Source organism: Pelophylax lessonae, assembly GCF_965119305.1.
Source record: "Pelophylax lessonae genome assembly, chromosome: 2".
Taxonomy (NCBI): domain Eukaryota; kingdom Metazoa; phylum Chordata; class Amphibia; order Anura; family Ranidae; genus Pelophylax; species Pelophylax lessonae.
In genome coordinates, this window is record NC_138769.1 from 146,240,026 (window position 1) to 146,267,729 (window position 27,704).

General features: G+C 43.0%; 1 protein-coding gene across 4 annotated transcripts in view; it reads right to left on the reverse strand.

The window, feature by feature from the left end:
• SGSM2 (small G protein signaling modulator 2) overlaps positions 1-27,704 on the reverse strand; it is a 507,049-nt gene that overhangs the window by 49,203 nt on the left and 430,142 nt on the right. Inside the window, exons 10-12 of one of the 4 annotated variants that reach the window (XM_082247002.1) lie at positions 27,367-27,527; positions 25,262-25,394; positions 3,829-3,963 (exon numbers count right to left, since the gene is read on the reverse strand). In XM_082247002.1, the coding sequence (XP_082103128.1) occupies positions 3,829-3,963; positions 25,262-25,394; positions 27,367-27,527 (429 nt within the window). Of the gene's footprint in view, positions 1-3,828; positions 3,964-25,261; positions 25,395-27,366; positions 27,531-27,704 lie in introns of all 4 variants that reach the window. The other 3 variants (XM_082247001.1, XM_082247004.1, XM_082247003.1) reach the window with 3 other exon arrangements.

Genomic DNA, 27,704 nt, shown 5'->3' on the forward strand with positions numbered 1-27,704 from the left:
TCAAGATTGCAATTGAACATTTCTTCTTCTTCCACATAGAAAATTAAAGTGTAACTAAAGGGATTTTTTTTCCCCTATTGATACATTAGGGAGATTGTGATCCATTGGGGAGATTTCTCTTTACTTCCTGTCTCATAGCTAAACCAGGAAATGAGAGGAAATCCCTCCAAAGTGAGGGAATCCCAGTGTGTCACCAGGGTCACTAAAACTATTGTCCCAATTGGAAGATTTCCCCTCTATTAGTGTTCTGATGTCAACCAAAACTTTGGATTTTCTTTCACTTTCGATGATAATGGTAAATAGGACAAATAGAGAGGTTATATCTCCCAAACAGGGGAACAGACAGCAATAAAAAGTGACAGGTGTTCCAATCCCTCCCCACTCTATCCAAAACTAAGAAAAAGGTTTTGTGGTAAAGGTGAACTAACCCTCTAAAGCTAAAATCCAGGTATGGCTATTTTTGAATAGTTATGTTGGTCCAGCTTGGACCATTGTAACTGTGCATGTTCCACACATGGAAATCATATTAGCAGGCACTGCTACTACAGTGATTGCTACTGGCTTAAAGTGGTTGTAAAGCCACTTGTTTATGAACATGCAATCACTTGTGTTTAAAAACGATATGTGCCCCAGTGTATGTGTTTTATAAAAAATATGACGATTTCTACCTTATTTCAGAGTGCCTCCCGGCGATCATGTGACTGCTCGGCTCTCTGCTCTCCAGGGCTGACAACTACAGTGGGAGGGGCCAAGAACTCCCACTGACATCAGCCGGGGAGGAGAGGAGGAGAGAGCCGAGCAGTCATGTGAGTGCCGGGAGGCGCTGTGAAATAAGGTAGAAATCTACATATTTTTTAATAAAACACAAACACTGGGGAACATATCCTTATTAAACACAGGTAATTGTATGAAAATATTACAATTATGATAGCAGCAGGAGGGGAATGGGCAGGGAGCAGAGCAGCACTGTCATGAGCTGACAGGCAGGGAGGGGAGGGGGGAGAGGACAGAGGAGGTCAGGAGAGGGCTGCGCATGACAGAGGCAAGTAAACTAACCATAGTGTCAGGGTTCAGCAGCCATGATAAACCATGGTCAGTTTACAACGGTGAGTGCAAAACCAGGCAGGATCAACCAGGTATTTCAGGTGATGCAGGGGGCCAAACTACACAGCAGGGGGAACAAGGGAACAGGATATATATATATATTTTTTGGAATAACAAACACTTTAAGGCTCCCATTCCAAGCGCCTGCATTGCTCACTGCACTCACTCAGCATGGGCATTATTCATTCAGAAAATACTTTTCATTGGATGAGGTGGAGAGGCAGGACAGTTACGTGATGATCTCAACCTCGTCCAATCAGAGAAGGCTTTCCATTAATTCAGAAAATGCACAGCATTCTTTGAATGGCACCCTGCCAACCGGCTTACCTCCTTTGTTCACTAAGCAGCAGGGCAGCTACTTGGCATGGGACCCATAAGACAATGACAATCCCTGCAGTAGCAGTTCCTACTACAGTGAGTTTGAGTTTCTAGAGAAACTGGCAAGGTATGGTGCATGCATAATTACATGTTTTCAAGCTGGACCAATGTAATTATGCAAAAATAGCCAAACCTGAAATTCAGCTTTATCACATGAGGATCTGTGTCCCAAAAAATAGCCTACATAATTACAGTGTTTTGTCTATGTCCCTTGTAGGAGAGATTTCCTATCACTTTTAGTCTTCACATGAACTTAAGAAAAAAATCTGCTCAATAGGACAAAAACAGCAATAAAACCTGACATAAGCTCAAAACCTTTAACGTTCTTTAAAAGAATCAAAATAAAAAGTTTCGGCTGGATGACATTATAACACACAAAACGGTAAAAACTAAAACTGGAAGTGTAATGCATTAACCTCTGTGGGTGTTCAACATATCTGTGTTTTGAAGTTTAATGAGATGGTCTAGAAAATAAATAGTGATCCACCAAGAGGTGGCCACAAACCATAAGTCTCATTACATAGGGCCCATATTAATATGCAGCTGTGAAAATTGTAGAGCATGGAGGGATAAAAAAAGGTAATTTCAGTTTTCTAAAGACTTCTGCTCAACTATGTCACTGCCACCAAGGTCACATAAGTCAAACTAGACTTACTAATTATGCTTCTTTGTCTGCAAAGCAATACCTATAGTGTACTGTAAATAGCTGCATAATTTTCCACTCCGGTCAATGTTTTTTAAATTGCAATGACGCAAACATATGTGGGTCAGACAGCATCTAATTAAAACATTTTTCTTAATTTACATTCCAGATGGTTATAATAAAGACTACCAAGCAACGCATATATTTACGTGGTAAGAATGGATTTGCCTCATTTGTATCTATAGAAAGAATAGTTCTTAATTCCCATAGTGACAGGAAACCAATCACATCTATACTTTTAATCACTAATGCTATATATTGGACATAACAAAAAAAGAGAAGCTGTTGCTCTACTTAGCCAGGTCTTAAGCAGGATAGAAGGAATGTTTTTCCCTAGTCAGCTCTCCCAGGAGTGGTGGGCGAAGGTTGGCTCTATGTGTGAGTAGAAACTAAGCATGCAAGGAGGAAAGCATGAAAAGCGGAATGTATAAAGTCCAGATTCAACTTTTTTCAGCTTCTTATATCATAAAACCCAATGAATTTCAGGGTTTCAAAGGACCCCCTTCATCAGGGCTTAGTACTGTCAACAAAGTGTGTACTGGACTGAAAGAAGTGGAGTGATCCTGAAGGGTAACTAGTAGGATTGCTCCCGATGTCAATTAAATGCCTCCTAGCACATTCAGAGCAGAGAGCCTGGATAAAGTGTTCCCAGGTAGTGGGCCAGTGTTAGGGCAGCATAGTTGGAGGGACAGCACCAAGCCTCAAATGAACAAATTGCAATAACTTCAAAATTAATGTTTTCCCTTTTATCCACCTCTGAAAATGTGTGCCCAAATTCAGAAAGAGATCTGCAGAGAAATGGGGTATAAGGAATTTTGACAGAAGTCCAAAGGTTCTTTATAATTCAGGATACATTTGCTCATCCTTCCCTTTTTCCTATTAAAGTTGCTCTGTACAGTTAAAATGTATTTGGTATTACCTTGTCCTTAAAGAGCCTCTGTTGCTTTCTTTTGAAATCCTGAAACAAGTTCCTACCTACAAAGTGGTCAATGAAAGATCTACCTGTCCTGCTACTTATGACATCAAACTACGCTGGATTGAAAAACTTGCTCAAAGTTCTTCTGCTTTCAACATTTTCAGAAGTCTCGAATGTTGATGTCCCCTGCTGTGCTCTGTGGTTTCCCTGCTGGCTCCTACTTCACTACTGTTTAAGGGATGGTGAAAGGAATCATAATGCACATCAGACAACAGCACTCCTTGAAATTAGCTGGATGCTGAAGATCTTACCCAAGCTTCTCTCTCCAACCCAGCAGGCAGCAGGAGAGGTAAATATTAACCACTTCTTTTGCAGGGAGGCCTAACGCAAACTAACTGAATATAAAGAAGATTAATAATAACAATGTGCATTCAAAATTCATAACATATCCTCCCATGATATAATCTTTCTTTGGGATAGAAGGAAGATAATCATATGAATAACAAACACAAGTATCTGCTATCAGAATTATGCTGTGTACTGGTTATTACCGAAACCTGTATATACTAAGTATTAGCAGAGCAGTCTAAACCAATAATACTGTGCAGTGCTGAATTATTCTTTGTGCCTGATAATGCCACCACCGTTGTCATGATTTGTCAAATGGAAAACATCGCCTTCTTTAAGCAAGACGTGGGAAGGATCAAGAGGGAAGTTGGATAAAAACCTTTCATCATTTTAGGAGCTGTGAGGTTCCGAGAGGAGATCATGGATAGCATGGCGTTAAGCCTATCTTCTTCTTCCTCATCATCATCAATAGAGACAGACCGACTGGCAGCTAAGTGGTGGTAGTTAATAGTGACTGTTTTGAGAAAATAATGGTGAGGAACAAAGTGCGAAAAATTAAAGAAAAAAAAAAAACAAAAAGAGAAAGTACTTTAGAGAACCAATATTAAATTTGCTAATTAAAAATAATAACATTCCAGATATATCTTCACCCAAAGCTTCGCTATTAGGCAGGAAAGAAATACAGTCAAACTGGTAGCCCCAGTTATTCTGTGCTGTTCAGGGGAGTAAATTATTTGTTTCTGAATGGTCAGGGGTGAAATTTGTGCAAAATTATAATTGGGTGGCACCAGATTGGTACCAGATGGACAGGGTGGAAATGTATATTTATTTATGCCTCCATTATTATATTTTTACATAGGTAGGTTAGGAAACCTGGGGTGCTCGTAATATAATATTTACATGATAATGCTTAACTCCTGTCAGATATAAAATGCATAAACTGATGCAGTCCTGTAATCATTAATACAGAAATAAAAATATTTCCTAGTATGGATTTTTTTTTATAGTTACGTTGGTCCAGCTTGGAGCTATTCAAAGAATGCTTTGCATTTTCTCAATGAATGTAAAACTCTCTGATTGGATGAGGTGGAGAGGTGGGGTGGTGATGTCATGATCTCCACCTTGTCCAATCAGAGAACGCATTACATTCATTGAGAAAATGCAAAGCATTCTCTGAATGGCACTGGTGCCAAGCTAGCGGCTTACTGTGTTAACAACGCAGCAGGTCAGCCACTCAGCACAGGACCCAGAAGCGGTGTCCACTTCAGTGATTTCTAGCTTCCAAGAGGATTGTACAAGTATGGTCTATGCATGATTTTACTGGTCTAGGCTGGACCAATGGAACTTTTTCAGCACAACACAGTGTGGTAGAATCTACTGCATTGGGCTGCATTGCACTGCATTTTGCTGACATTTCGATAAATTTAGCTGATTTAATGAGGTGGAGATCTTGACATCATCATGTCAGCTCTTGACCTTGTCAAACCAGAAAACAATTTGGGGTTGACTTACTAAACTGAAGAGTGCAAAATCTGGTGCAGCTCTGCATAGAAAAGTAATCAGCTTCCAGGTTATATTGCCAAAGCCTAATTGAACAAGCTGAAGTTAGAAGCTGATTGGCTACCATGCAGAGCTGCGCCAGATTTTCCACTCTCCAGTTTTAGTAAATTATCCCTTTTGTATTCACTAAAAAAAATACAAGGAATTCTGTGAATGGTGTCTGTGCTGAGGGAGTGACACCTTCTGTTCACTATGCAGAAGGACAGCCACCCAACACAGGACCTGGAAGACCTGCCACTCATGGGAGTCTTACACTGTGCACAGCAAAAAGCTCTGGGAGTTCCTGTAAAAGCATTCATTATAAAGATAGGTGCTATGGGAGTATTAATTGCTATCATTCTAAGAATGCTTTTGATGGAAATAAGTAATAGCCATTTGTGCAGAGATGTAGACACAAATTTAAAACCCTACCCTGGTCAAAAGGAAAGAGAGTTAAGTGTCTTTTGTAGCAATTCAATGAAAATTATGGTGTTCAAAATACAAGACTGTCTTTTTATCACATTGGATCTTTTAGCAAAATAGTACATTCTGATGAGTAAAATCTGAATTGTATTGCTTTTGGTGAAGATATAATGAAGCAGAGGTATCACTAGCTACAATAAAGTATCTGTTAATGAAAAAGGTTTTAGTATTGTTGCAGGAAAAAATTCAGTCACAAATATTTTTATGGAGAAATACATTTGTCCATCATCAGTAGATGTGTCATTAGTGAATAAGATAACAAATCGTAAGGTCAGTCGCAGATCACGTATAAAAAACAGTAGCCAAGTCAGATGCTCAACCACATAACTAGGTGCCCTTAAATTAAATGTTTCTGGATGCATGCTTGTTCCAGGTCAGTGACTTACTTGGACAAGCAAGATGGATGATAAGAGGAAAACTGAGAAAGAAGGAAGGAGGAGTGGGTGCTTTGACTAAAAGAGATAACACTACTTGGAAATCAAAGGGATTCAATGAAAGAGTTGAAGAGATTTAAAGAGGAGTTCCAGCCACTTGTCAAAAAAATAAAAGTCAGTAACTACTAAAACTGTAGCTGCTGACTTCTAAAAAACAGCCACTCACCTGTCCCACGATCCAGCGGTGTACTCAACCGTCTTCATCCTCTGTCCTACATTGATGGCACTGGCATCTTCACTATAGGCACCGGCTGTGACAGCTTGTGGCTTCGCAGCTAGGTGCCCACTTGCGCATGTGCGAGTTACAGTACACTGCGCATTGTGAATGGTGGATGCAGTCTTCAGGGACCTGTCAGTGAAGACTGCAGGGGGAGGGAGGAAGAAGAAATCCCGTTGCCGAGCGCAAACAGTATTGGGAAGCAGGTACCTGTCAAAATCAGGTACCTGCTTCGCCCCCCCCCCCCCGCTCCTCAAAAGTGCCAATTGTGCAAGAGGAGCTGGGGACAAAGTTTTTGTTGTCAGTGGTTACTGAGCTAAGACGAAGAAGTTGCTCATTGCTCAAGGAACCCTGAGAAACCTCTGGAGGAACTTTAGGGTTCCACAGAACCCTGACTGAGAAAGGCTAGTCTAAAGCATTGGCACTACCTTTATAACCATTCTGTTTTAAAGGTAAGTAACTGGTCCTGACTCCAGAATAATGTACAAAGTGTGCAAGTTAAGAGAAGAAATTTACTTGATAAAGTTCATTTTTTACAGTGATGCATAGTGACACATCATTCACCAATTAGTGCCATCATTTGCTGAGAACACTTCAATTTAAACACAATTATGTAATTAATGATACCTCTCAATGTTATAAAATGTCAACAACAAGCACATTAACATAAAATAAAATGTGAATACTGCTAGTTAGTATAGTTGTTGAAGGAAAAAAGCATATTGAATTGTGAATATCAGAAAATAATGGTTCAATGAATATCCAGACATTGGAAAATTTTGTAATGATAATAAGTTTTATTGAGTTTGCCAAAATTAGAAATTAGATGAAAAAATCCTTATTCTTCCGAACAGAGTTAAAACATTAAGTAGTCCCTGAAAATCATTTAGAATGAGATAATTACCTTATAAGCATGTAAATATGATGTCAGGAAAGTTTCTCAAGTCCTGCTTTTTTTCCCTGAAAATACTGCATAATTTTACATCATGCCAGTCCATTCACGAGTGTCTAACAAGCATATCTGAAGCCTTTTTGTGCATACAAACATAAATGGACACCCTACTATTCTGTGTATATCCCATCTTACTGTACATCAACATTCTACTGTTTATAGTTATGGGGAGAGACATGCTCATCAGTTATGTGATGGTGTTAACAAGAGGCTGCACAAAAGAATGCACATGAGTGTGTACACTCACTATGACTGGACTGTCAGTAAATTGCCATGGTAATGGTGAAGAACCAGGAAACCTTGTTTACCAGGTAGTTACTACCAAGACAGCAATCTGTAGAACCTGATCCTCATAGTTACATAGTTAGTGAGGTTGAAAAAAGACATCAGTCCATCCAGTTCAAACTGTTAACCGTACATTGTATACCCCTTTATGTTTTGGTCTTTAAGGTGCCCATCTAATAGTTTTTAGAAACTATCGATGCTCCCTGCTGATACCACTGCTTGTGGAAGGGAATTCCACATCTTTACTGCTCTGACAGTAAAGAACCCCTTACATAGTTTAAGGTTAAACCATTTTTCCTCTAGTTATAGTGAGTGGCCCCGTGTCTTACTGTATTGCCTTTCTCTGAAAAGTTTGTTCCTTATACTAGGGTCACCAGTACAATATTTGTACATTGATATCATATCCCCTCTCAAGCGTCTCTTCTCCAGAGAGAATAAGTTCAAAGCTTGCAGTCTTTCCTCATAGCTGATGTCCTCCATTTCTCTAATTAGTTTTGTTGCCCTTCTCTGGACTCTCTCCAGTTCCAGCACATCCTTTCTGAGGACCGATGCCCAGAACTGGACGGAATACTCCAGATGTGGCCGGACCAGAGTCTTGTAAAGTGGGAGAATAATCTCTTTATTTCTGGAGTTAATTCCCTTTTATTTACATGCCAGTATTCTGTTGGCTTTGCTTGCAGCGACCTGGCATTGCATGCCACTGCCAAACCTGTTGAACACTAGGACCCCCAGGTCTTTTTCCATCTTAGATTGACCAAGAGGTTCCCCCCTAGCTTGTAGCTTGCATTCGTGTTTCTTTTTTTAATCAGATAATTTTTATTGAAAACTTTTTCATCACAAACAATACAAAAACAAAAACAAAAGAAACAGAGAAACATCACAACAGCTCACAAGTCAAAAGTATTCAGCACGTGCATACAGAGGATAATAACAATGCCAGGGAATAGGGAAAGAGGGTAGATATCAGCATAGCAGGAGGCTACAAGGCAATATAAGACATCTATGGAACAGAAGACATACATTCTTCTACGCCTAATGAGTAGCAATCCCCCTCCGCCTCACAGGTCCAAGAGAGGACGGCAGCACACGTAGTACAGAATACAATAGACGAATCCTCCCCACTAACCAGTAGAGTTAAATAGATACTGAGCTCCCTCAGAAATAGGCATCCACCACCTAGCATGTAACGAGTTGTTCCTCCCTGTAAGCACTCCGGGTGTCAACAAGATCAGCATCAGAACCTCACGTGGAGGAGGTAACCCCACCCAGGAATCGGTTGGTGACTAAATGAGCGGGAGCTAGGCCAGGTACGTCTAGCCACGGCCCCCACACACGGTCAAATTTCAAGGCAGCACCCCTGTGTTTGTAGGTGAGATGTTCTCTGTTTAGGAGCACCTTAACTTCCTCAATCCAGTCATCATGAGATGGCGCTGTAGCGGATATCCACCGCCGCGCTATCAATTTCCTGGCCAGAAAGAGAAGCCTGAGCACCGCAGCATGAACCTCAGGTAGATAGAGCTCCTCATCCAAGCAACCCAAAATACACAGCTTCGGTTCCACAGATAGAGTTAGTTTCCAGAGCGAGTTAATAGTCCTCACCACCGCATGCCAATACCGGTGCAACTTCGGGCACCGCCACAGCATGTGCAGCAGGGTACCGGTGTGGGCTCGACATCTAGGACAGAGGGGAGAGTCCCTCCTCCGCCAGTCGTACAGCCTCTGAGGGGTCCTGTACGTCCGGTGGAGAACGAACAGTTGCGTTAGTCTCTGTGAGGAAGACAGAGACACCCTAGGGACATTCTCTAAAATACTCGTCCATTCCTCTGAGGAGATGGGACCAATATCCTCCGCCCAGGCGTCTCTACATTTAAAGGACATGGCTTTCGATATGTGCTCCATAAAGGCCGAGTACAGCGATGAGATCTGCCCCTTTTTGATGGTAGTGGTCACCAGATCAATGAGTATGACTGGGCGACAGGGACCCCATGGGGAACCTCGGGACTGGGCAGTGATGGCATGGCGCAACTGTAAATATTGAAAGAAAAGGGAATTAGGCAAACCAAATTCAGCACGGAGGGATTGGAAATCCCTCAAGTTGTCCCCCTGATACAGCTGCGAAATATATTTCACTCCGTAGTCACCCCAAGTAAAGGAATGCCGGAGCTTATCCAGTTCGGGGTAATGGGCATTGTTTAAAATACGTGAGTATCTGGAGTAGCCACTATAGCCAAAGTGACTCCTAGCCCTGTGCCAGATCCTATCGAGCAACCGGAGAGTGGGGCAGCCCGGAAAAAGCCCAAGGGCGCCCGCCTCCAGGGACTCGACCAGAGAGTCCCCCGCCAAGCGTGCCGCCAGGACACGCCTGACAGGGTCAGAGTCGTCATCCTGCAGCCACCCTGTGAAGTGCTGTAATTGGGAGGACAGAAAATAGTAGTAGGGGTTCGGTACCGCCAATCCACCACTCTCCTTAGACTCGTGCAACGTCTCCAGTCGAATGCGAGGAGACGACTTTCTCCATATTAGAGCGCGGTAAACCGTATTGAACTTCTTAAAGATGTGAATGGGGATCCACACAGGGGAGTTATGCAGCACATATAACAGCTGCGGGTTCCAGATCATTTTGATCAGATTGCATCTGCCCACCACAGACAGCGGCAACCTAATCCAGCTAGCCATTTTGTCCCTGAACCTATGCAGCAACGGCAGAACATTAAGCTTCACATAACGTCCCAGATCAGGATGGACAACCACCCCCAAGTAGCGGAACTGGTCTACCACCAAGATCTGCGACGCTGCAGGGGGCAATGCAGTCTCAAGGGGATCTAACGGGAGCAGGACAGATTTATCCCAGTTAATCTGAAAGCCAGAGAAGGATCCGAATCTATGAATCAAGTGCATCAAGGCAACCAGGGAGCCCGAAGTGTCTCCCAAAAATAATAGCGCGTCATCCGCATATAAAGCAATTTTGTCCTCCCCCTCGCCCCTCCTAAAGCCCACAATATTCAAATTGGCCCTGACAGCCGCCGCCAGGGGTTCCAAAGCCAAGGCAAAGAGCAGGGGCGACAACGGGCACCCCTGTCTTGTGCCCCTGTGTAGCGGGAACGAACGGGAAACAGAGCCATTAATTCGCAGACAGGCAGTGGGTTCCCCATACAGAATCTTAATCCAGCGTATGAAGGAAGGACCAAAGCCAAATCCCTCGAGGGCCATCCACAGATACTGCCACTCCACACTATCAAAAGCTTTAGCAGCATCGAGCGACAGTATCGCTCTATGCCCACAGTTATCCGGAGGCAATTGCATGTTAAGGTATAGTCTACGGATATTAGCAGCAGTAGAGCGGCCCGGGATGAACCCAGACTGATCCCCGTGGACCAATTTGGCTATCACCTTTGACAATCTGTTGGCCAGAACCTTAGCCAGCAGTTTTAGATCGGTGGGAAGCAAGGAAATCGGCCGGTAAGATTCAGGGCGAGTCGGATCCTTCCCCGGCTTCAAAATGACCACCACCACCGCGTCATACATGGATCTCGGGAGTGTCCCCCCCTCGAAAGCAGCCAGGAGAGTAGTAAGCAGCTCAGGCAGTAGAATGCCACCAAAGGCCTTATACAGCTCAATGGGGATACCATCAGTACCCGGTGCCTTGGAGTTGGGGAACGATGCCATAGCCGTCTGGAGCTCCTCCAATGTAATGGGGGAATCCAGAACAGCCCGATCCCCCCCGGAGACCTGCGGTAAATGGAGCTCCTGCAGGAATTGTCTGAGGTCCTCCGGGTCATAAGTGACCTTGGAGGAGTACAGATCCTCATAGAAAGCCCCAAACCCCTGTAAAATAGCAGCCGTATCAGTGACCACCTGACCCGAAGGGAGAGCTAGCCTATGAATAATAGGTGGGGGGTTTTGGGCCCTGGAGATGACAGCAAGCATATGGCCCGTCTTTTCCCCCTCCTCAAAGTGTGCCTGAGAAACAAAAAAACGTTTATGATCCGCCTGTTGGAGCTGAACAGAACGGAAGAAACGCTGCGCGTCCAACCATCTGGCCTCCAAGGCAGGCGATGGGGAGTGTAGGAACTCACGTTCAGCACGGAGCACAGCCTCGCTTGCATCCTGCGCCCAACGTCTGCTCCCAGACTTAATGGCCGACACCTCCCTAATACACAGACCTCGTAAAAAAGCTTTCATAGTATCCCACACCACCCCCGGAGCTGCAGAGTGCCTGTTGTCGATGAAAAAATGTTGTAATTTGTCTGAGAGGGAAGTCAGGTTAGGGAATAATTGGAGCCAGAAGGGGTTCAATTTCCAGTGCATCGGCAGCTTAGGGCCTGGGAATGTAAGACCAACTTTCAACGGGGAATGATCAGAGAGACCCCTGGCAAGGTATTCCACCTCAGGAGTAAGGACCTGCAGAGATTCGGAACCAAAGGCTATATCAATTCGGGAGAGTGTGGAGTGAGTCAGGGAGTGGCAGGAAAACCCGGGCTCAAGGGGGTGTTTACAGCGCCAGAGATCCACAAGACCCAGCTCCCCCATGAATCTAGCAAAGGGAGTGGGCATTCTGGAACCCCCGGGGCAGAATTTTTTATGCAAATCCAGGGACGGATCAAGAATATTGTTAAAGTCCCCCAGCACCAGAATTGGGACCTGGGGGTGTTTACCAACAAACCGAGACAAGCACTCTAGCACCTCAAAGGAAAAAGGGGGTGGAATATACACATTAGCAATAATACATTTGAAAACATCCCATATCCCAACCAGGAAAATGAACCTCCCCTGCGAGTCTATCAGGGAGTCCAGTATTTCAAATTTAGCAGCAGCAGCTACCAGAATAGATACTCCCCGGGAGTATTGACTATGAACAGAGTGTAGTTGAACCGGGAACCTCCGCGACCGGAGGCTGCCGACCGAGTCCGCAGTGAGGTGGGTCTCTTGCAAACAGACCAAGGTGGGTCCATGTAGCGACAGGAACGACATCACAGCTGTACGTTTACGAGAGTCGCTCAGACCCCGTATATTCCAGGAGAGTAATGAACCATCAGTGACCGCCATGGGGATAAATCAGCCAGGTGAGGGGGCAGAACAGTCTGCCAAGGGGAATGAATAGCGGGACACCAGCGAGGAGCCAGGGAGGCAGTAGAGAGAGGAGCAACAGAGGCCAGGATGTGCAGCAAACGTGAAGGAGGGATCCGCCGGTAGATTGAGCTGTGAAAAAAAAAAAAAAAAAAAAAAAAACGAACAGGAACCAAACAGAACACAAAACAAAAGATGGCAGGCAGCAAACAAGGCCACGGCCATCTGAGCCCCGCAGGGAACAGTTTGTCGGCCCCAAAGGGGCATGGGGGTAGATAGTGAGGGCCCGAACTTGGTCAAACATGGAGACCTGCCATTGCATGTCCACAGGTCCCAAAGCATGTAGAAGCAAACGAACCATAGTGCCGCAAGCAGGTAACAGAGCAATGTCCAGACAGCACTATATCCGAGTAGGAAGAGAAAAAAAAGAAAAAACAACAACTTGGCTCCTATTGAGGGGTATTGAGAATCCACCCGCTTTAAGTAAGGAGGTCCAGGGCAAGAAGATTATCGCTCCGCAGCAGCTCTCAGCTGACCCTCCTGTCGATCCAGCCAGTTAGTCGCCATGACAGGGTTGTCAAAGAAGTGCACGGTTCCGTTAGCCACAACACGTAGCTTGGCAGGGTACAGCATAGAATACACAAGGGGGATAGCCCGCAGGCGTTTCTTGACATCAAGGAATTTAGCCCGTTGTCTCTGTAGGGCAGCAGAGAAATCAGGGTATATGGAGACCCTCGTACCTTGAATCTCCATCCTAGGATGTTGTCTCGCTAGACGCAGTATAATGTCTCTGTCTTTATAATGCAAGAGCTTTAACAGGAAGGGGCGATCCGGGCCACCAGGTGGAGGGGCACGGAACGGCACTCTGTGTGCCCTCTCCACCGAAAAAAACGGGGACAGGTTGTCTTTGCCAAAGGTATCCGCAAGCCATTGTTCAATAAAGGTAACCGGGTCTTTCCCTTCAGCCTTTTCCGGAATACCCACTAACCTCAGGTTACTGCGACGCAGTCTGTTCTCCATGTCCTCCAGCTTGTTCCAGGCCTCGGTGACCCCCGCCGTGTTCCTGTGGACATCCTGGGCCAGAGGGCCAAGATCGTCCTCCACCGCACTAACGCGGCCCTCCAGCGCGGTGGCCCTCTCCCTGATCTTCTGCATATCCTGTCGGATGTGCAGCAACCCCTCCTTCATGCACCTGACTTCATCCGACAGGACCGAGATGGAGGCACCATAGGTGTGGACAGCCGCAAGAACATCATGCAGGGTAGGTTCCGATAGGTCCCCGGCATTCGCGCCGTTCAGCCCCCCCCCTTGCTCCGGAGGAAAAGTCACTGGAATGCCCGGCGGTGTTGCGGCCTGACAGGCGTGCGGCGGCGAGGGAGCTCGGGCGGGAGGCGAGTGTCCGGGTTGAGGGCTGCGAGCAGCCGAGGATGCAGCAGTTGACTGTTTGCGGGCAGCTGGGTCATGGGCGAACTGCCCCAACTTGGAAAGCGCAGAGGGCTTGTCCTTCCCCGATCTCTGAGGCAGCGGGACGCCGCCATGTTGGGCCTGCTTGGCCGCGTGCGACCCGTCCTCCTTCTTCTTGTTTGCCATTGCAAGTGGCGAGGTCCGGAGTCCTGCGATCGGTACCGGAGGTAGGTAGGACCTGGACCGAAGTAATCGGGCAATCGTGATGAAGATAGCGGGCAGCTAAACAGGATAAGAAAGCAAAGGATAGCGGAGCCGAGGTAACACACGTCTTCCTACATGAACGGTTCAGCCACGCCCCCTAGTGTGTATGCATTCGTGTTTCTGACACCCAAGTGCATTACTTTACATTTTTCAACATTAAACTTCATCTGCCATGTAGTTGCCCACCCCATTATTTTGTTCAGGTCTGCTTGTAAGGTTACCCCATCCTGTATAGAAGTTATTGCCCTACTTAATTTAGTATCATCTGCAAATACTGAGATCGTGCTGGATATGCCCTCCTCTAGATCATTTATGAATAAATTGAACAGGATTCCTCATATAACATATGAATTCATCAAATATAAAGTAGAGCAAACAAAAAAACAAAAAAAAAAACAAAAACACTGCAGCAGGCTTGCCGTGCATTTTTAGATAAAAAAAAAGTGACCAGTATTCCATTGGTCAAAAAATCGTATTAAAGTGTATCTAAACCCAAGAGCAAAAAGCATATATTGAAGCTCACGAGGCCTTAGATGACTTTGGCTTCCTTTAATTACACCTAGTGATCCTGCCAGTAACTCACTTCCTACTCTGTACTGACAATGCTCACTCATAATAATATAAATATGGTGAAGCAGTTTTGTCACTCTAGTACCAAAAGTAGTAAAGAACAGCTCCCTCCCTTCTCCTTTAACTAATTTAGAGGGTAAGCGTTCACAGAGGTAAACTGGCCAAGGCTGTTTAACGCGGAGTTCCACCCAAAAGATGAGGTTCCACTTTTTTGTTTCCTCCCCCCCCTCCGTTGCCACATTTGGCACCTTTCGGGGGGGGGGGGGGAGTGAGTATCTGTCAAAACCAGTAATCGCTGCGTGACTATCTATGTAATTTCCAGCCCCTCCTCCTTCGCCCTGCTGCCTTCTGGGAGACACATAGGTCCCAGTGGGGCCATTTAGAAAGCAAAGTGCGACTCGCGCATGCGCAGTAGGAAACAGGTTGTGAAGCCGCAAGGCTTCACTTCCTGTTTCCCTTAGTGATGATGCCAATGCTGCACCCAGAGCCGATAGAGCCGATAGACTGTCTTGGGTCACTTTTGATGTCAGTAGTCTCTACTCCTCTATTCCTCACAAGCAGGGTATAGCAGCGGTGCTTTTTTACCTTGAATTGCTGACCGATCTATCAATGGAACATCGATTGTTCATTGTTGATGTATTGGATTATTTGTTGTCACACAATTTCTTTGTTTTTGATGGGGTTTTCTACCTCCAGAGGTGTGGGGCAGCTATGGGGGCCAAATTTTTGCCCTCATTGGCCAACCTCTACATGGGTTGGTGGGAGCGGTCCCACATCTTTGGGGGTGGAAACCCCTACAGAACAGAAATTGTGGTCTATCTTAGATTCATAGATGACCTCTTGCTGGTGGTCCGCAGGGGAGTGGAAATCATGCCATCTATGTTATCATATCTCAACAATAATAATTTAAATCTTTCATTCACTGGCGCCGCGGACAGAAGCTCCATGTGCTACTTGGATGTTTGTCTGACAGGTGCAGATGGCAGGGTGTACACCACTCTCTATAGGAAACCTCTCTCGGGCAATTCTCTTTTACTCGCCCAGTCGGGCCATCCCAGACACACCATTAGGGGTATCCCTGTAGGCCAATTCCTGTGAATCAGACGTATTTGCAGTAGTAATGAACGATTTGAAAGGGAGGCACGGTCCCTTTATGTAAGATTTTTACAGCGGGGATACCCCAAATGGATGTTGAATAGGGCACTCACCATAGATAGAAACAAAGATAGATGTGAACTAATTGGGAAAGACACTCGGCCACGAACCAACAAAAGTTACCAGCTTACACTTTCCACCCCCTTCAGTAATGAATTTAATACAATAAAACAGATCTTCAACAGGCATCTGCCTATTTTATTTTCTGACGATATCTGTTCCAAGATCTTGAAGGGAGGGGTGAATGTTGTCTCACGTAGAGCTCCATCTCTAGCGTGCTCCCTGGCTCCCAGCTTTTTCCACACTAAGGTTCCCCAATCAGTTACATGGTTACACTGCAAAGGGAATTACAAGTGTGGGGCCGTGGGATGTGCCTGTTGTGGTCATATCCAGAATGGTACCACCTTTAGGTCCTCCGTTAGTCATAAAGTGTATGACATTAGTTCCTTCTTCAATTGCAATACCAGTTACATCATTTATTTAATCACATGTGCTATTTGTAAAATGCAATATGTAGGCAGGACCACGAGACGGCTCAGGGACCGGTTCCAGCAACACATTTATAGCATAGAGAAAAATTTCTCCACCAATGTGGCCAGACATTTTAATGGGTGCCACAATGGGGATAAAACAGCCATGCGGGTTCAAGTCATTGAAAAGGTCAGGACACCTAAGCGAGGGGGCGATGCCTTTCGATCCCTTTGCCGTAAGGAAGTATTTTGGATTTTCCATTTGCAGAGTCGCATCCCGCTCGGACTCAACTTTGAGTGGGATGTTAGCCATTTTTATGAGTAAATTTAGTGGTTGCCTTTCCCCCACCATTCTGCGATCCAGGTACCTTTTTAGATCTGATAACATATCCAGTCATGTGTTGTGGCAGCTCCCCTCTTTTTCTTCCCCCTCTTCCTCTCCCCCCCCCTTTCTCACCCTTTCCCCTACCCCATCCTCCCTTCCCTGTTCCTTTTTCCTCTTTTTTCACATTGCTCTATGCCATGTATTTTTACAGTATTTTTATAAGATCCATATTTATGATCATGCTATTGTTCCGTTATCCACATACATTTCTGTATGGGCACATTTCCACAAACAATTTTTTTGGGTATACTTTACATTATGGTTTATTCTCCTTTTAGGTGGATTACATGTGTCCGCATGGTTAATGTGTTGGGGATAGTTTCCTTGTAATGTATACATGGATGCACGAGTTCATGCATCCTTCTGTGGTGATAGTACACCATATGGAAGACACAATGATTTTATGTACCTATTTTTGTATTTTTGTATATTCATGTAGGAAGTGTATTCAGATATGTGTGGGTGTATACCGACATACAGGTACATACACATACTATACAAAGGTTCTTACATTTGTTATAGTCATTATTCTTCTCTGTTTGTTACGTTGTATGTATTTACATTTTTTCCAATGATTTTCATTGGTACTTTTTTTTTTTAAACGTTTTTTTAAACGTTTTTCTATGTGATTGTCGGTCCAGATCTTTGTGTGTATGGGTGAGTTCACGGTACACACGATGGGCTGGAACTTCAGCTTGATTTTTATATTTAAATCACCACTGAGATGCCCTTTGGGGCTGAGGCTAGGTGATTAATTGAGTTGTGCACAACTGCTGATTGTTACCGCCCCCGGTACAACTGTTTTCATTGGGGCGGTCTATTTAAGATCTATAGTCAGCTACAGTCATTGTAATGATTAAGCACAAGATGTATGTGTGAAACGCGTCTACGAGACTTCATGCTGGTGTCTTTGGTGTCATCACTTGCAACTTTTTGGAAATAAAGGTATTTAAAACCTATTGGAATCCCTGGATGTGCAGCTAATTCTTTTCCTACGATAGACGGATCAGCTTGGGGTGCCAAAATCACTGGCTCTCTGGACAGGTAAGTGTCCTTATGTTAAAAGTCAGCAGCTACAGTATTTGTATTAAAATTTTCTTTAAGATTTTTTTTTCTCCCAGGCTGGAACTCCTCTTTAAACTGTTTGACATAACACTGCAGAGTGCACAGAATGAAAAACTGGATTTCTGGCAGCATCAACTGGTATTTTTGTTTCACAGGTACAACAAAAAAAGTTTAAGTGATATAAATATCAGTTTAAAATAGAGAAAATAGATGTTTATTGTTAGGTTTTAAGTACACTTTAACCTAATGATTTGCAGGCTTCAGACTCTAAAGCAAGTTGAGTGCAATATGCTTTTTAATGTTTAAGCTCAAATTTAAGTTGCTTTTGACTCACTTCTGTGAGTATGATTCACTGATGAATTGCTTTAAATTATTTTTGAGATGCTTCAAGCTGTTTTGAGTTGGTCTAGGTTTAACTCAAATTGCTTTTGCATTCATATTGACTTGTTTGAGGCAGTAAACAAGAATTCAGAAGCAGGGAAATATCTGTTAACACAAGCAATGAGTTGTAAAGGGTTAAATATGCTTCTTGAAACCCTCTCTAATCTACACACTTATAGAAAAATATGTGATTTTGCACAGACCATTGAGCTGAGTATGAGGACCACAGACAATTGCTACTGAAATGCTCCTGATATCCTTTAACAGCATTTTAAGTTATTGACTGATGCTCCACTCAAAGCCTGGCTGTCATCACCATAACTGAAGGTATCTGCAAATCATTCACTGCTGATAACACGGTTAAAAAATAATGTTTTTTTTATATGGTTTCCTGAAGACAGTCCCTTTTAAAACTATCCAGATACAAGTTAATTTGATTTAAACTCAACCTCTGAACTGCTGCCCTGAAACACAGAATCTTTATGTTTCATCAAGTCTTGTCCTCTCCTTGGAGACCTAATAAAACTGTCAGATGGCAGAAAGCCAGGTCAGCTGTCTTCCAAGAGCAAAGAACAGGACCGCCTTGACAGAAACAAATGAGCTGAATTGGAAAAGGGTAGTTCCTCCTTTTAGTTCTCTAATTACTACTGTTTCCTGTCCAAAACAGTGTGCTAAATTGTATAAATGCTTGCAATGGTCTATGTAATGTCAGAAAAGTGGAAAATGAACAAATATAGTGGACGATCTACTAAATATTGTTCAAAATGCCTAAAACTGTTCATAAAGAACTCTGAAACCTTAAATTGCTAAAAAGCATGTTTGAGTCTTTTCAGGACAGATTTTGCAATGGAAAAGTTGTGCCATTGTCCTTTGCAGTGGATTGTGGTTCCTAGCAATTTTCTCGATATCACCAAATGATCCAACCGAAAAAGGTCATAACATGAATGTTTACACCTTGTGTCTATGGAGAGCAGAGGAAGAACATGTTGAAGACATCCTACTCTCTGGCCTCTCTGGAGGGAAATACAACTGATGGGCTAGAACAATATCCATCCCGATCGAGCACCCCCCTTCCTGTGATGGCTAGATGAGCAGATGTCTACTTCAATTTGGGAAAGTTTACAGACATAAAAATATTCCCTGATTCAACTCTATGAGCAAAATGAGATGGATGTTCTCTGTTTCTAGGTACTTCTAGACAACAAACTTTAAGTGACACTAATTGATATTATAAAACGCACGCCGTCAACCCGGAAGTCGAGCCTGGAACGCAAACCGCTCTCCACGCTACAGACAGATACCGGTGGACTGCTAACAGTTTTTATCCATGTTTTGCCTTTTATACCTCAATAAAAATTATTTTCAATGGTACTGCACCATCCGGAGCCTCTTTTTTCTTCTCCCTAATCCGAATTGGAGGACCTCGGGGACCCGATCCATTTACTGAGGAGAATCCCGGTCTAGGGGGACCAGAGCCTAGCAGTTACCATTTCCCTGACCTGGATGGTCATAAAGCACTACTGGTCTCTTTGTCGTTTGACATTTGAGACCCACCATATCTGGTGAGTTTACATCTTATCTCTCTTTTGAAAGTCACCTTTGTGATTGGATTTCCTGGAATATTGGAGGATCCAGCACCAAGCACTGGCACTTTTTCCTGGCACTTTCTTTGGACTATTTGTCACACAGTCACTTATGAACTATATTGGACTTTATTTGGCACTATTATTACACTTATTTACTTATTTTGTTATTTATTCATCTATACTGTCTTACTGTGCATTTTAAGGGCAAATATTTTAGTTATTTATGCTTTTAGCTTTTTGATTGGTATTGTATCCTTATTTGCATCATACTAGCAAGCGCTATATTATCCCTTTTAGCTGGGGGGTTTTTCATTCACACTAATTGATATGCTTATTTTGCAAAAATAATCCATGCACATCCAATACTTAAAGTGGAATTACACATACTTATTAATGGCCCTCTAATCTATTTATCATAAAATAATTTCCTACTTATTTTCTGCCTCCTCTTAACATCCTTTGAGAGCTACTTAACCTCTCCTTTCCCTCTTCACTTCTGTATGGAATGAGCAGTGCACATTAGTTGTGGTCATAGGTTGTGTGCACTGCTCTAGGCACACTGCAAATCTCACAGTCCATCTTGGGAGTGAGCAAGAGAGGGTGGTTCTGATCCTACATACAGTGGGACTATGGAGAATAAATGTAGCCATCCTCCAACAGGAAGTCAAATCATAGCAGCAAAAAATAAATAAATACATTTTGGAGATTTGGAGGAGGCTGAGAGCAATAGAAGGTACTCTTCTGAGTTAAGAATTGATGCATGAAGAGAATAAATTTCCAGAGTTTAGTGCCACTTTCATTTTCTACACTGCATTGCAAAATGACTGATTGGATAACAAAATCATTTTATTACATTGTATATTTTTAGATTTAAGATTAGGACACATTTTAAGAAAATACCCAATCTGCGGTTTTAAATCGAAATTGCTGTGCTCCAAATATTTGGCATATGCCAGCTTTCTACAGGTGCGATGAAAGCGAAAACATCACCTACTATGGGATTCTACTGATTTGAACTCGGTAGGGAACCTTTATAAGGCCCCTTTCACACATGCTGTCTGTTTGTCCGTTTTTCATCCATCCGTTGAAGGATGAAAAACGGACATCAATGTATCTCTATGTAAAAACGGATGACAACGGATGATCATCAGTTAACATCCAATTTCATCCACTTCCGTCAATGTCCGTTTTTTTTGAACGGATGAATGCCCTATTTTTCATCCGTCAAAAAAACGGATCGGACGAAAAACGGATGACAATGGATGAAAAACGGATGACAACGGATTAAAACGGATGACAACGGATGAAAAACAGATAACAACTGATGAAAAACGGATGAAAAACAGATAACAACTGACGAAAAACTGATGAAAAACGGATAACAACTGACGAAAAACAGATGACAACGGATGAAAAACGGATGGAAAACGGATGGAAAACTGATACATTTTGACGTGACTGAACTGATGAACTGAACGGACCGTATGTGTGAAAGGGGCCGAGTGAAAATCAGCTATTTCAAATGCACCTCTCCTCCTTTTTCTGTTCTCACAAGTTTCACCTTTTTCTTACACTGAGGAACTTTAAATTGTGCTGAATGAGTGCTGGTGAATTCCATTATATTCTTTCTTGCAAGACATTTCTGACTGTTTCTGAAGTCCTGTGCTTTTAATAATTTTATCACTGGAGTGGAGAGCTTACATATACATGAAGTCTTACATATCTGGTTTAATCATTAGTAGAGCCTTAACCTAGAACATTTTACTTTTTTCTTGAATTTTTCCTCAAAAAAAGCAGTGTCATGTGACTGCCCTTTATTCACTTCTGGTCTGCAGCCTAATACCTGTTTATCTGCAGTGTAAGATCATCACTGATGTATCTGACTTCTAGTCTCTTTAGATTTTGTATGTCACTAATATGCTGCTTACAGTACCTGAGGACCTGCAGTGCAATGATCCCCTATTATTCTAAGAATCTGTGCTTCTTCCACCTCTCCTGTTGCTTCTTAAATATTACCCTGACCAGACTGGAGAAGGACAAAGGAGATTTGACAGGAGGAAGCAAGGTCTTGCTCCTTTACCAAGAAGCCCCCTCCACAAAGAGACTCAATAAAGAAAAAGACATAGTGGAAAAAATCCTCTTGGGGGAGCCTACAGGCACTAAAGTGCTCTGCTTGCCTTTTTTGCACATTAAAGTGATTGTAAAGTCTTGTTTTTTTTTTTTTTATAACAAACATGGTATACTTACCTGCCCTGTGTAATGGTTCTTCACAGCGCAGTCTGGATCCTTCTCTTCTCAGGTCCCTCTTTGCTGCTCCTAGCCTCTCCTTCCTGTCAAGTGCCCCCACAGGAAGCAGCTTGCTATGGGGGCACCCGAGCCAAGCTGCGGCTCTGTACATCCATTCAGACACAGAGCTGCCATTCAGCCCCGCCCTCTCGCTAACCTGAATAGTTAACTGACTTTGATTGACAGTGCCAGGATCCAATGGCCATGCTACTGTGTCTCAGCCAATCAGGAGGGCGAGTTCCAGGTGACGAGGGACTCGTGGACATCACTGGACAGAGACTCAGGGACTCAGGACGTGGAGCAGATGCTTTTTTCTTTTGTTATTTAGGAGCTATCAGTTCTCTGTTTTGTAGCTGTGCCTCCCCCCGCTCGGCACAGAGCTGGAGGGAGGAGGAAGGTTGACCCTGCAAGCTCAACTCCTGTAGTGTGATTTCATAGTGAAATAGAAACTGGCACAGGTGGCGCAGATAGATCTGAAACGAGTCTATCTGCTCTGTTATTGTGGCACATGCCACCTAATTTTTGGGATAGTCGGTGGGCAACATTTAATTAATATGGAAATATTTTTGACACTTAGTGCAGCAATAAAAACAGCAGATTGAAGAATGTCGATAGGTTTTCTAAGGATATTTGTCAATACAGAAGGTCAGATAGCAGTAGATATTGTTAGTACCTCAATCTACAGATAGCAGATGTGAGTTTTCTAGGACATCCTTTAAGAAGATATTGGGGTAGGAGATCTGTCTCCATCGGGTCCTATAGTAGAAGCATAGCCTTCTTGGTTACATCTGTCTTCTGTATAACTTAAAATGCATCGAAACTAAGACACACAGTCTTATTTATTCTAACCAAGATCAATTTAGAACAAAACAGCAAAGATAGAGGAATGCTGATTGGTATCTGTGGGTCAGTGCACTCTGCACATCGTTCTTCACCTTATAACATAAAGCTCATAACTGCTTTAAAATATTACATGGCTGAACCCAGAAACATTATTGATCTGTTCTCATATTGGTTATTCCTGGAACTACTTAAGCAGGAGGAAGTGGAAAAAGTTGGCTGAAGTCTGGACATAGTGTTTAGACTAAATGTAGTCATTACAGTACTGAATGCTAGTCTATAGGGGGCACTGACAATTAGATGTTACAAGTTTAAACATAAGGCATAGGTAAATTTGTACTGAACTGTTTTCAGCCTAATTCCAGACATTTTTTTAGTTTAGGATACAATAGCGACAATTTAAATATTTGTCAGGTTTTTATCTCTGTCTGCAACATCATTAGAGACATTTTCCATCACTTCCTGTCCCTGTGACATGCATACAAAAAACAAGGGGCTTTATGGCCATCACCAGGATTGGAAGCCACAGACAGCGATGAAACAATGTCAGAAGTACTATTTCTTTCTCACTTTACTAAAAATGTGTTTTTGTTTTTGTCTCTGTCCCTGTTGGAGAGATTTTCCATCACTTTCTAACCTGTTAGGAAATGAGTGGAAATTACCCCATTAGGAACACAGATGGCAGACCTAACAGAGATACAGATAGGGACCTAACATAGGCTCTAACCCATGGATGCTCAACCTGTGGCCTTCCAGCTGTTGCAGAACTACCATTCCCAAGAGGCATTGCATGGCTGACAGTTACAAACATGACTCCCATAGGCAGAGGCATGATGAGACTTGTAGTTCTGAAACAGCTGGAGGACCACAGGCTGAGCACCCATGATTTCACCCTTCCCAGCTTTATCCAAAGCAAAAAAAAATTTCAGCTAAAGTTGGGCTTTATTGAACAGTCACAGTAAAAGTCATTAATTTGTGTACAAGTCTGGCTGGGATCACAGGTGTTGGAATCACACCAGTGACAGGCTCCCAGGCACTACAGCTGTTTGCATGTGAACGGACATCATTACATTCGATTAGCGACAGATAAGCGGCCCAGGGTGCAAACGTGATGCAATGTTTAAAAATGTGTAACTAATTAGCAGGGAGGATCTCTGGGTGTTTGTAGGACCAGGGTAAGGCTATATAAAGTCAAAGGTAAGGTAGCTCTGAGGAAGAGGGTTCTCCATCAAAGTGCATTAACCAGAATGCATGCTTTAAAGTGAAAGGACAGGATTGCTTTCATTCATCTTCCTGCAATCATATACCCCAATAATGTTACAGCATTATGGTTAAAATTGCAAAAAGATTTTTTTTTCTACTTTTTTGCTTCCGTCATTGGACTGCAGAGCCCATCTTTTTATTCATGCAGGGCGGCTGTTGGCCATGCCTACTAGCTTCTAATGGTGTGATGTACCTAGCCAGCTGATTGTGGCAGGCAAGGCCTGGCAGGACTGGGGCATGGCTAATTGGAGCTGTGCTGTAAGGATTACACAGACAACAACAACGGTTTAAGGAAGTGCCTGTGAGCAGCCACATTCGGCTGCACAGGCACACCATTGAAGTTAAAGCTCAAAAGATTGCCAATTGTCTAAATTAGACTGTTGTTTCTAATCTAGACAATCAGCAATTAAGGTAATGCACAATAAAAAAAAGTTTTGGTTGTCACACATACTAAGCAAGGGCAGATTTTGATTTTTAACTGGAATTCCACTTTAGGTAGTGCCTATTTGTTGCTGGAAGGATTCAACAGTTGGACACTTTTGTATCCAGTGGATATAGCGGGTCTCTCCTTGAATAGTTTTACGTTAACTGTGTTTTTTTCCAAGCACTTTTGTGAGTATATAATATTTATCATAAAGATTTATTAAAGATCTAATTTCTATCTGTTCTCTAGTGTTACTAGAAAGTGTGTAAAAGAGGCGCTGGATCTTCCATTATCAATATCTTATAATTGTGGAAAATCGGTCTGTTCTATGAAGCTGATTAGCTCTGGTGAGGTTGCTCTCAATAAACAGTTTACCCCTAACTGAGTGAAAGTCCACAAAGCAAGAAATACAACAACAGTGCCAGATCAAAGGTAAGAAAAAAATTTCAAGTAAGCTTTCATTAAGGTAAAGTAGAAACGCCAACATGCTTTGGGAGCTCTGGCACTTCCTCTTCATCAGGGCTAAAACTGAAGACTTTAAGCCTTCAGTTTACACACTTTCCAGCAGAGGTTCTCTAGAAAGCTCTAATTATGTACATTAACACATCTTTCTTGGGGGTGTTGCTAATGTATAGGAGTGAATCCAAATGTCACAAGTTTAAGATCCCTAGCACAGAAGAATGACATGTATGAATGTCTTGTGTGTACAAATACAATAACCAAGTACCATAAACTAACTTACTATTGTCATGTCTATGTCCAGCGTAGATTATTCTAAACACATAGTCTGTAGTTAACTCTTCTACAAAACTATCATCAAAGTCTACTGACTTATTAGAGCTGTTTCTTTTTTTCAGTTTTGGAAATACTTTTCCCTGTAACAAAAAGATTAAAATATTAGACCAAATCTAAGTGGTTTCTAGCAGATTTGAAAGAGAAGTTCGGGATTAAAAAAAAAAAACAAAAAAACCTATGTGATCAAAGATCACTGATCTCTCAGTTAGCGGTCTTCAGTGAGCAGAGAGCCAGTGACTGTCAGTCACCTTCTCTTTGCTCTGCCCCTCTCGCGCTCACTGGAGTGTCAGGCTGTGGAGGGGACAGGAGCGGTTGGCTCAAGCCCTCAGTGGCATTCTGTAAAGGCTGAGCCAGCTGCCAGTCCAGGCATCTGGGTAGATCCGAACAATAAAGTTGGGACCTTGCTAGAGTCTGGAGGGATGTCAGCCGACAGAGGGATTTAGCCCACTGTCGGCTGAAAATTAGTCACAGCGGTGCAGAACAAAGTGTGACCCACAGGGGTCTCCTTTAAAGTGTATATACAGCCAGATCATTTTTGGAGTGGGAATGCAAAGCATTAGGATCCCTTTTTAAGTTACTATTGTTGCCTGTATCCTTACTACCTAGATTAACTGTAACTGTCCTGGTGACCTTTGTCACTGAGGTATAATGCACTGGAAAATCCAAAATGTTACAGTTGTCACTAGAACAAGAGGCAAGGGTAAAACTTCAAATGTGAAGCTCTATTACATTACCAACTGTCTTAAAAGGGAATTCCCCTCACTTTTAAGAGATTTCCCCTCACTCACACTTATGTTTTGAACACAGAAAATCCCCCCAATAGGGACTTAGTCAGCAAAAATAAACTGAAATGAGTATAAATCTTTCTGTACTGAAAAAAGCTTTGGCTAAACATACACTTGCAGATAGGGCTGTCTAAGTGCAGTGCATCCCTCCCTACACTTTAGTGTTCCTGAGTGGAACGGGTGCAGCATTCAGCAAAACCGCCTTCAACCTGTCAAAGTCTGTGGCAGAGACAGGGTTTAAGGGACTTACGCATTCAGGGACAAAGGGATGCACTGCATCTAGAAGGCCACGTGCAAAATGGGCCTTAATCAGCTACTGCAAGGACACCACACTAAGCATAGAGTTGTCAGATATTCATATCTCTGTGCTGCAGTGCAGTGCAGTGCAGTAAGGAAAAAGCAGCCTGCCTGAACTAGCTAGTCCACAAAAATTAATGGTAGCATTATAAAAGAGAAAATGGGCAAAGTTCTTTTGGCCATACTTCTTATGTAGGTCACAGGCATGCACTTACTTATGTTCTCCTGTGACCCAGAATCAGCTGACAGCGAGCTTTAGCCTGACTTTACAGACCCGCTCCAGACTTTGGATGGATTCTGACAATAATGTCAAGATCCACCCAGATGCCTTACAGACAGCTGGCTCAGCCTCTCAATATGCTGCTGAAACCTGGAGCCAGCCAATCACTGAGCAATCAGCAGTCATGTGATCGCTCAGTTCTTGGGCTTATAGCCAGTGGGGGTTAGCTTGCAGCATCGGGCTAATTCTGCAGCAGGTAGGTATTATTATTTTTTTTTTATATTCCTGCACTTCTCCTTTAAAATCCACATGAAATGGGTTAATAATGGCATGTCATATTACCAGCGGACTGAGATTATTTCCATGTATGTTCTCAGGTTAGAGCATGCAAAATACATGTTAAAGCTCTTTCTAATGCAATAAATGGTGTGCATTTTTCATAACACAATAAGCTCAATTTCCAAAGCTAAAACACCATGATAAGTATTATTTAAAAAAAAAAAGAAAAGTGACAGTTATTTTCAGTTGAGCCCAACAACATTTGGAAATGATATGACTGAAACCAGAGTGCCTTAGGCTGGTGTTCAAGCTTTGTGAAGTGAGCATAAAGGGTGAATCCAATCTAGGTATGATTCTTTGCCAACCCCAAATTACACAGCTTAAATAAGACTGGTTGCTATGACTTCCATGTTTCTTTTCTTGAATATTTTTATCCATGGGAACTAAATTCCTATGGATTACTTAACATACCTTGCCTCTTTGTGACCATAGTGGAGGCTCTAGCTGTCCTCTAGGTAGAAGACCATTTTCAAGGCAAGAAAGGAAGGCAAGAAGATGTCCCCCTGGAGGGAAGTGGAGTGGAGGTCTCTGGATACCATCCTGGCTGACCAGTACAAGGACTCCCTTGCTGTCTGCTATACGTGGGAAAAAGTCAAAGAATAGTTATACAAGACTAGACACAAACATATATAGTGAATGTACAATCAGATACAGAGAAATACACTTTACAGATTTATTTAATGAGGGAAAATTCAAAACAGGAAGTGTATTAATTAACCCAAAGCTACCGACAGTCAAATTACATTATT